The 11,097-nt window shown below is 38.5% G+C and overlaps 1 protein-coding gene across 4 annotated transcripts in view; it reads left to right on the plus strand.

Moving 5' to 3' along the window:
* LOC133551331 (tRNA selenocysteine 1-associated protein 1-like) overlaps nucleotides 1-11,097 on the plus strand; it is a 39,759-nt gene extending 28,662 nt beyond the window's left edge. For all 4 annotated transcript variants that reach the window (XM_061897931.1, XM_061897929.1, XM_061897930.1 and 1 more), the window contains 4 exons: nucleotides 1,720-1,836; nucleotides 5,816-6,014; nucleotides 6,099-6,132; nucleotides 10,497-11,097. In XM_061897931.1, coding sequence (XP_061753915.1) covers nucleotides 1,720-1,836; nucleotides 5,816-6,014; nucleotides 6,099-6,132; nucleotides 10,497-10,657 — 511 coding nt within the window. In that variant the 3' untranslated portion in view covers nucleotides 10,658-11,097. The remainder of the gene's footprint in view (nucleotides 1-1,719; nucleotides 1,837-5,815; nucleotides 6,015-6,098; nucleotides 6,133-10,496) is intronic.

An 11,097-nucleotide genomic window follows, 5' to 3' on the forward strand; every position in this document is an offset into this window, starting at 1 on the left:
AGCCTGAGCGCCGCCCTGGCGCTGTTACGTACTTTTTTGTACTTATTTTGATTATTGTTTCTCAGCTTTTTGTAAATGTTGCAGTTCATAAATAAAGGTTTAGGAAAGAACGAAAGGGGGAAAAAAAAAGCCTCAGCGCATGCGCACTGCATACATCCAACGAATCGATGACTAAATTAATCGCCAACTATTTTTATAATCGATTTTAATCCATTAGTTGTTGCAGCCCTAATATATATATATATATATATATATATATATATATATATATATATATATATATATATATATATATATATATATATATATATATATATATATATACCCCCGCTACCCCAAAAGGGAATAAGCGGTAGAAAATGGATGGATGGATATACACACACATACATACATACACACACAGTCGCGATTGAAAGTTTACCTACACTCGTAAAGAACATAATGTCATGGCTGTCTTGAGTTTCCAATACTTTCTACAACTCTTATTTTTTTGTGATAGAGATATTGGAGCACATACTTGTTGGTCACAAAAAACATAAATGAAATTAGGTTATTTTATGAATTTATTATGGGTCTACTGAAAATGTGACCAAATCTGCTGGGTCTAAAGTATACATACAGCAACGTTAATATTTGGTTACAGGGCCCTTTGCAAGTTTCACTGCAATAAGGCGCTTTTGGTAGCCATCCACAAGCTTCTGGCAAGCTTCTGCTTGAATCTTTCGGCAAAACAGGCCCAGGGTACAATACTATTGTGGCCTAACAGCTCAATTTTTGTTTCATCTGACCACAGAACTTTCCTCCAGAAGGTCTTATCTTTGTCCATGTGATGTCAGATGAAACAAAACTTCAGCTGTTTGGCCACAATACCCAGCAATATTTTTGGAGGAGAAAAGGCGAGGCCTTTAATCCCAGGAACACCAGGAGGTCTGGTCGGGTGCTTGTTAGCTTAAAGCTAACAGCTAGCCTGTGAAGTGTGAAGTGAAGTGAATTATATTTATATAGCGTTTTTTCTCTAGTGACTCAAAGCGCTTTACATAGTGAAACCCAATATCTAAGTTACATTTAAACCAGTGTGGGTGGCACTGGGAGCAGGTGGGTAAAGTGTCTTGCCCAAGGACACAACGGCAGTGACCAGGATGGTGTAAGCGGGGATCGAACCTGCAACCCTCAAGTTGCTGGCACGGCCGCTCTACCAACCGAGCTATATCCCTCCTCAAACGATCTCGCTTCAGCGGGGGATAAAAGTGAAGTTTCCATGGACTCTCAAAGACTAAAACTACTCATTTACTGGACACATGGCATAGGATGAAGTTAAAATGGTTGACTTTACACTCACCTTAGTGTTTACCAGGAAGTCATTCTTTTGACAGCCCCTCGTGGTTAAGTTGTCAGAGTGCAAACCGAGGCAGTATTTGTCATAGATAAAGCTTTCGGTGAATCAAAATTTACGACCAATAAAAACGCAATAAATGGGGACGGAAATTTGATCCGGCAAAAATTAACAAAACAAAACAAAGGCGGAAAGCGATAATCGATCAAATGTATATTAAAAAAATAAAAAACAAGCTAACTGGCAGTAAAATATATATATATGTCTGCGTCCGGGTGATGGAATTGTGCATCCTTTCTGATTTCAATGCGTAAAAAGACACACAAAGCGCTGTATATATGTGTATATATATATATAATAATGTATGTATGTGTAACTTTCTGTAGGGGCTGCGGCTTTGTTCAGTTCCCAGATGAGCGTCTGCAGAAGAAAGCATTGGACGATTGCCAGGGAGCTTTGGGCCTGGGTAGTAAACCTCTGCGACTAAGCTTGGCTGCTAACAAGTGAGTAACTTTCCGGTAATACAAATTTTGTAGTACAGGTATTAGTATTGTACCGCGATACTAATGAATCACTATATCACCTCTGAAAAGTGTGTGTGTGTGTGTATATATATATATATATATATATATATATATATGTGCGTGTGTGTGTATATATATATATATATATATATATATATATATATATATATATATCATCAGTCTTTATTGCAGACCTTAAGATCTATTAAACATATAAAACACAATACAAAATATTACAAACTTCAGACTCAGATGCCCTACACATAAACTTATACATAAGATTGCGTAGCAACGCTGAGAAACTGGGCACCCCAACACTAACAAACATCTTGTTGGCACTGGTGCTTCTTGGAATTCCCAGGAAAAGCCTCATACAATCATTATAAGCAACCTTCAGCTTCTGTAAGCTTTTTTGCTTATACTTTACCCACAGGGCGGCAGTATACAAAGGAGTGCAATAGGCTCTGAATAAGTTGATCTTAACATAATTTGTACAATAATAAAATTTATTTCTCAGCATATATATATATATATATATATATATATATATATATATATATATATATATATATATATATATATATATATATATATATACATTTCCTTGAATTGCCGCCGGGGCGCTAATTAATTTAAAACCTCTTCTCACTCCGGCGCTTATCAAAGGCATGCAGTAAAAATTTGAATGTGATGTAAGGATACCATCAATGAAAGCACATTTAATAAAAAAATCTTTATTATGGTCTTACCTTATAAATATAGTCCATGCCAGCTCCTTCTGATCAAAAGAATCAATAACTTGTTTATAGAAGTCTTCCTTATCTTTCTTCAGTTTTAAAAGTCTCTGTCTCGATGGAGATCTTCCTTTTATTACCTCCTGCTTCGATTGAAATTCCAGTTTAGAAAACTGTTTTATTTTAATAAACACAAGCTGCTCACTCTTGCTGGTCCAGTTCATGGTCGGTCGGTGTGTAGTCATAGCGCGGTCTCGTTTGGGTTGCTCCCGACGTGCTGACCGCTGCTATCAGTTAGCTCGGCTCCTCACGGGCGATGACAGAATTATCCTCGACAATTCCCCCTCTCGTTCTGCTCCGTGGGTGATCTTTTTATCCCACCGCTGCCACCAGGAAGTAGTGTTATTGTATAAATAATACACTGGGTATTTAGGACTGGAACATGCTTTATTTCAGCCCGGTTGTTTACATAGCCAGCATACGAGTGTTTAGTCCTAAAAGGTCCGTCATATCCGTCCCAGCACATATCACGTCACTCATTGTCACTTCTTCTGCAGCCGAGTAGTCGCAAGAAGGATCACTAGCGCCATCTACCACCAGGAGGCGGGAGTCATTTAATGACTCATATTTGACACACGCAGCTACGGTATTGTGGCGGTCTCAAGCCGTCGTCTTGCGGGTTCCCAGACCACCAAAGAAGGACATGGCTTGAGCAGTTTGACTTTATTTTTCAATAAAACCTCAGTCCAGGTCGCTCTTCCACTCCTCCTCTCCGCTCGCTCGCCGTCTCCTCGCCGCCATCTTGGGCCGGGCTCCAGCATGCCCTGCCTATCTGTCAGACCGTCGGCTCCACCTCTCCACAGTTCACTCACTCACTCACTCATCCCATGGCCTAGGAGGCCGTAGGAGTGTCATGGTGGATGCTAGGGCAGTCAGGGATCTCCAGCGCTCATGATCCTCTGCTGTTCGTAGCAGGGTTTGGAAGCTACAGCCAGTCCATTCTTTGATTTTCTCCACAGGTACCGGTACATTATCAGTATATTGTTCTTTACTGTTCTTTTTAGCATACCGGTATTCAACAGCTTGGACCTTAAATCCTGCTAAATAGCTCTTAATCTTCTTCCCTTTATGCGATTTCAAATTATTGGTATTGAAATCAGCCTCCTCCATTTTGAAAATGATGACAGGGGGACGTGTCACTCGTGACGTCACGAGTTTCACCTGGCGGTAATACCAAGCATGCGCTAATTATTTTGCGAAGCCATTTTGACCCGGCAGTAATTCATGGCAGGCGCATACTATATGCCCGGCGGCAATTCATGGAAATACGGAGTATATATATATATATATATATATATATATTAGGGGTGGGTAAATTAATGCGTTAATTATGAGTTAACTCATCAATCTATTAACGCCGACAATTATTTTATCGCACATTTGCGTATGTTGTTTACATGCTTTTATTTTGTTAACGCCTTTTCTTAACAAGATGGCGTCGCCCGGCGTCGAGGGGCTCTTGGTAAAGATGCAACATTTGGCAAAAATACCAGACAATTCTGCAAATTTCATGGCTGGCTTACAGCGTGGTCACTCCGGGATCACTTACGACCGCCAGACAATTCTGAATGTGGATAGATCGGGCCGTTTTGGACTGAATGACGCGTGCTTGCTAGACCGGCTAGCTAGCATGGGAATACTTTGCCGGCTACATCCAGCGGCCTGTGAAGCAGCGGAGTATATGTGTTGTCTATTTATGAATAATGCAGACGAGGAGTGTTGGCTGAGTTCTTAACGTTTGCTTTCAGAGCGTGCATATCACAACATACAAGATGCCGTCATGGCGACACAACCTATACCGGGCTACCGCGCATGCTCGTCACTCCTGTTGCATGCTGGGTAGGGTAGTTCTTTTATTCCCTGGCTCATAACATCAAACAATCGGAAAATTCCCATCAAATCAATTCCTAGATATGGTCATAATTATTTTAAGTGCACTACGCAGAATAAACACAACATTATTAATATTGCTACTACGGATAATTTGATCAAAAATTCCCTAAAACAGCCCACTACCTATAACATAGGTTTTTTAAACATAAGATCCCTGATAAAAAAAATGTTTCTGCTGTTACCTCAGAAATTGCCTGTTCAGATGTTATGATTGTGGCTCAGAGATTTGTATGTAGATTATATTTATTTTCCATAACAAACAGGATAACTTAAATACCCTGGCAGTGGTACTAATAAGCTTAAATGTTTGTATTTACATTTTTTGAGTTGATTTTCATAAAATATGCTATTTAACTGCTACTGTTTAACAAGGACTGATTTAAATTGTGTTTGCACAAGAAATGTTTTGGCGCTTTTGTTCATGTGGGGGAATATTCCAATAAAGGTGCACTACACACTACTTTTGAATTCATTATTGGGCTTTGCGTATACAATGCAGTTAATCGCGATTAATCAGAGAAATAGTGCGATTAACTTCAATTAAAATTTTAAATCGTTGCCCAGCCCTAATATAAATATATATATATATATATATATATATATATATATATATATATACACACACACACACCGTTTTTTTCCCGGAGTATAAGTCGCACCTGCCGAAAATGCATAATAAAGAAGGAAGAAAACATATAAGTCGCACTGGAGTATAAGTCGCATTTTTTGGGGAAATGTATTTGATATAACCCAACACCAAGAATAGACATTTAAAAAAAATAATAGTGAACAATAGGCTGAATAAGTGTACGTTATATGACGCATAAATAACCAACTGAGAACGTGCCTGGTATGTTAACGTAATATTATGGTAAGAGTCATTCAAATAACGATAACATATTGAACATGCTATACGTTTACCAAACAATCTGTCACTCCTAATCGCTAAATCCCATGAAAACTATACGTATAGTCTCTTACGTGAATGAGCTAAATAATATTATTTGGTATTTTACGGTAATGTGTTAATAATTTCACACACAAGTCGCTCCTGAGTATAAGTCGCACCCCTGGCCAAACTATGAAAAAAAACTGTGACTTATAGTACAAAAAATACCGTATGCACATATATATAAATATATATATATACACACACACACACACACAAATATATATATATATATATATACATATATATATATATGTATATATTCTTGTAACATCATGCTAAAATGCCATAGGTTTACCTTTGACTTTCCCTGTGTGCTCAGTTTGAGGAACAGGCCGCCACAGACTGAGACCAAAACCTGGCCAACTACTGCCTCCTACACTACAACCTATGACCAGTACAGCCAGTACCAACAGCAGGCTTATCCTAACTATTACTCTTCTTGGGGCTACGATCAGACTGCAGCAACGTATGGCTACGACTATTCACAGTATGACTACTCACAGTATGCCCAACAACAGGTATGCTTTCATGACCTTAGTTGATGACCATTTCCATATTTTGGAAGTGGAAACGATGACATTGCCTTTGTTTTTATGTTTTAGGAACCAGAGGTTCCTGAGGATGATGGACTTGAAGGTTTGTATGTAGATGCTAGCACAGTGCTATTATTAATTGCCTGGTTGTACTTTCACAACGTATCTTGAACAAAAGTTTAAAATATGGATCGATTTTTGACTTAAAAACCGATATTGGTTTTTCAGTTGATAATTTTGTAGGCCTACTGCATTAAACTGCTCCATGCTCCACAGAGCAACAAGCAGGCTGCTCCTAGGATTATATACATTTGAGAGACGATAACAAGTTTTTAATACTAACGTGATAATGCATTTTGATTATCTGCAAATTTGACAGCAACAAGTGAGCAAACGCGTCCTCAAAGCAATGTAACATTCTCGCTAGTGGCCAGCGTCCCTCAAAAGTTCAAAGCTACTTACAAGTCTGCCTCCATGGTGGCAGGTAAAGTAATTTTCTTAGTGTCATCCCCAAAGGACAATGAATAGCTAAACTTGTTAAACGACACACTGTAGGACGTGCCAACTGCAAATGGGCAAGGCTTTTATTTTTACCGGCTGCTACGGCAAAGACGCATCAATTTCGCACAGATAAGCTTAGAGCAGAACAGGAAGTTTAACATGTAAACAATATAAATCTGGTTAATTTTCAGAATAATAATAGCTTACTTACTCTTTTTAAAAACACAAAACTCGGGATATAAGACAGGTCCACCTCTCTTCTCCATCTACAATTGGATCTTCTGCCTGTTTGTTACACACAATATGTAAAATAGTTCCTTATTCTTTTTTATTACATACAATTATTTAAACAAAACAAAGTCAATACTATACTAACTAAACAAAAGCAAGAAATACCGTCTACTGTGCTGCTGACTTAAATCATTTGGTTTTTGCCCTAAAGGTCCTCCTATGTCCAGGGATGTATTCCCTGAGTTTATTAAGATGAATAAAATTTAATTTGTGAAAATAAATATATTGATCAAATCACTTTAGTTTTGATTACATCTTAATACTACGCTTGTATGGACACTGCCGATATATGGATCGATCCACTCGGCTGCAAGCTCAGCATATCTCAGCGTACTTCCAACTTATTCGGCTTGTGAGACTTTTCCACTGCACTTTCCCAGGACACGGTGTGCTCAATGATGTTAACTGAAAAAAAAAAATTGGGATCGAGCAGAAATGACACTTTTCTCATGCAGGGCAAAAGGGCAGTTGCACAAGTGGTCTGTTTGTACACTTAGCTGTACTTTAATAGTAATTTCCTCTGGTATTAAGATTTTATTCAGGACTGTACACTGTATGTACCATTCCTATATTGATGTCGGATATTGGTCCAATTTCTAGCAAAAAAACAAGTATCAAATGAAATTGGTTTGCATCGTTATAATCCGATCTAAGCTCCGATACAAGCAGTCTTCCAACATGTTTACTTGTGTAAAGCTGAACAGCCAATTAACATTTAAATATCCTGCGCTAAGCACACAGTTTGTCTTTTCTTGTATTTCAGTCAAGTCATTTAGCAAATGTAAACATGGTTGGCTATAGGCTACTAGGAGTCAGCAGCTAAAGAGCTAAACACACAATAGTGCACAAGCTAGACATACGTAATAAAGACTCCTTCATTGAACAATATTGCAGTTTTAAACATGACATTTGTCAATATGAAATACTATCAAATAATTATTGTTGCATATTACTTACATATGCAAAGTCTCCAAGGCAAAATGAAGCTTAGAAAGTATCTAGTAACAAACTTGTTTGCATCATTTAATTTTTTGCGTCTTGATTTGGCAGCACGGTAAAACGGGGGTTAGTGCGTCTGCCTCACAATACAAAGGTCCTGGGTTCGATCCTGCGCTCTGGAGCTTTCTGTGTGGAGTTTGCATGTTCTCCCCCTGACTGGGTGGGTTGCCTGTGGGTACTCCGGCTTCCTCCCACCTCCAAAGACATGCACCTGGAGATAGGTTGATTGGCAACACTAAATTGACCCTAGTGTGTGAATGTTGTCTGTCTATCTGTGTTGGCCCTGCGACGAGGTAGCGACTTGTCCAGGGTGTACGCTGCATTCTGCCTGAATTCAGCTGAGATAGACTTCAGTACCCCCGAACGGGACAAGCAATAGAAAAATGGATGGATGGATGAATTTTATGAATCATTGTCACCACTTGGTGTAACCAAAACACAGATTAACAATTCCATCCATCCATTTCCTACCGCTTCTCCTTTTAGAGGTTGCGGGGGGTGGTGGAGCCTATCTCAGCTGCATTTGGGCGGTAGGCGGGGTACACCCTGGTCAAGTCGCCACCTCATCAGTTTAAAAGCATAAATCTGTCATATGGTTAGTGTTTTTGGCCCTGTCCACACTGCACACCTAATATGATTTTTTTTGTCCCTCAAATGACACGAGCTGATTTTTTTTTTGCCAGTCTAAATGTTACAAAGTGCTATAAATCACATTTTTTTGGCATCAGATTCTGGTAGGAATCTATTTCCAATATGACTTTAGTTTAAACCGGGGATGTCAAACTCATTTTAGCTCAGGGGCCGCATAGAGTATAACCTATTTCCATGCGGGCCGGACTGGTAAAATCATGGCATAATAACTTAAAAGTACAACTACGACAAATTCAGATTGTTTTCCTTGTTTTACTCTGGCCCAAAATAGACCAAGCACATTCAGAAAATGTACATATCAATAATCCTCTTGACAAAACACTTAAAGTTAGTGTAAAATTCTGAGGAAAAAATCGGTGCAGTTTCAAAAACACCATGAAGAACACAATGCATTTAGACTTAATCTCAGCGTATCTACAAAGCAATTACATTTTAAGTCATAGCCCATTTAGGATTGAACAAAAAAAAACCTAAAAGCATAAATGAAAACTCTTCTATGTATCAACTACCTCATTTGCCATTTCCACATGTTAATCCTGTGCTAACTCAACAAACCATAAAAACTGAGGTAAAAACATTTTAAAAGGGTTGTTACTCTCTACATTTCAGGCATCACTGTGTATTGATCGAAAAATAAAAGCTGTGCAATGTGTGAACAATTTCAACAAACCAAACATAAAAACTTAAGACAGAGGGTATTGCAGTAAATCACACTGTTGACTTTGTTTAAATTTACCCAGAAGACAATCATCTTCCCATAACTATGTCAATGTGCAGTGTCTCATGCATCATTTTAAGTGGGGTTACTAATTGTTTATTTTACCCCTGTTGGTTTTACGTTGGGTCGAGGGGGAGGAGTTGCAGCTTGCTTGGTATATCTGCTCGCCCCGGTATAAACTATTTGCTTGCCTAACAGAATTGCTATTGCGTCATCCAGTGGACTCATTTAGGAACAGCCTTTTGTTTGTTTTTAAATGCAGCTCAATTTTACACAAAGCAAACTCATCTCACCGCAGGCCTGATGTTTGACATCCCTGGTCTAAATATAATGCGACCTTAATGTGACTCGATGGGACATTTTCGTCAGCTTTGGGCAAGCTACGTCATTCTTGTGCGCTGTAAAAATGCAGTCGCCAGCGGAAATGGATATTTCATTACAACATCCTGTTTCGGTTTCTATTTAAGACGACCCAATTGTCAATAGTGCGCAAATAATAGGCTTTATGTAATATAATAATATATATTTTGATTCCAAAGAAATAGCGGTTGTTGAAAGACCGAATTTGACGCTGTGGCGCATTTGCTTAAAAATAAAGCTCCCGTATATCCACGCTGATGTCCGTGTCTCCTCTACTTAACAGCCATAAAAATATTACCACCCTCCTAAATATATTACACTATATACATCCATTCATACATTAATTTAATTTACTCATGTTGCGACTTTTATCTTATTTTATATTAGTAGCGTCTTCTTCCCGGTCAACTTCCTTTGTTTTCATTTTATCGAAGTGCGCATGCAAGTGACGTCAAGGCCACGTTGGGGCCACGTTGGGGCCTGTGCACGTTTACATTGGAGTCTGATTAAATTCACATTTTATTTGCAGTGTAAACAGTCAACTGGAAAAAATCACATCTCAAAAATATCTGATTTGGGCCACTTTGGCCTGCATTGTAAACCTCATCCATATGCGTACCATTTTCTATGAGTAAACTCACTTGATTAAACCTTTTAATAACATTCAACAATACAAAATGATAAAAGTAGGAACTTTTATGGCTTAACTCAGTGTTTTTCAGACCTACTGTTGTTCTCTGACTAATGTTGCTTTATCAAGCCTATTTTAACATGCCACACGTATGATTTATGCTCATATTTTTTCGGGGTAATAATATTGGTACTGGCCAACACTCAAGGCTTCAATATTGGTATCGTATCGGAAGTAAAAAAAAGTCGTATCAGTACACCCCTGGTGTGTACAATGATCAATTACAGTCCAATCACATTGCTGTCACTTTTTCCAGACCCTTCGCCACAACTGGATGTGGCAGAAACCAACAGGAGCTTCATAGAAAGCAGTGAAGAACTGTATGATGCTCTAATTGAGTGTCCTTGGCAATCAGTGGAGTTCGCCTTGGAGCAGGACCAAGTGATGGCAACCATACCTGAACCACTTTGCTACTAAGTCCACAGGAAGTTGCCCCATATGATTTTATCTACAGCTGTCCACAGGAGGTTTGATAATATAATCCATCTTTTTTAAGGAAAAATAGTTTCATTGAGTGTTCACAGGATAAAACTCAATTGCTGGCAATTCACATCCTCAATGCTTTTGCCCCTAATCTCAAGTGTGTCGTCTTAAAATGGTTTATTTCTAAAAAACAAAACAAACTAACCTTTCATCCATCCATTTTCTACCGCTTGTCCCTTTTGGGGTCGCGGGGGGTGCTGGTGCCTATCTTAGCTGGATTCAATACAAAACACATTTCCACATTACATAAAATACAATTGTTTTTGTTCATGTGAAATTATTTGTACTTTGTGGTTTAATATAGACATCTGCAAGTGTTGTATTGAGTTATGCTGTTGCATTAAAATACAATAAAGCTGGAAAGATCAAATGTA

Source organism: Nerophis ophidion, linkage group LG04, assembly GCF_033978795.1.
Source record: "Nerophis ophidion isolate RoL-2023_Sa linkage group LG04, RoL_Noph_v1.0, whole genome shotgun sequence".
NCBI classification, from domain to species: Eukaryota; Metazoa; Chordata; class Actinopteri; order Syngnathiformes; family Syngnathidae; genus Nerophis; species Nerophis ophidion.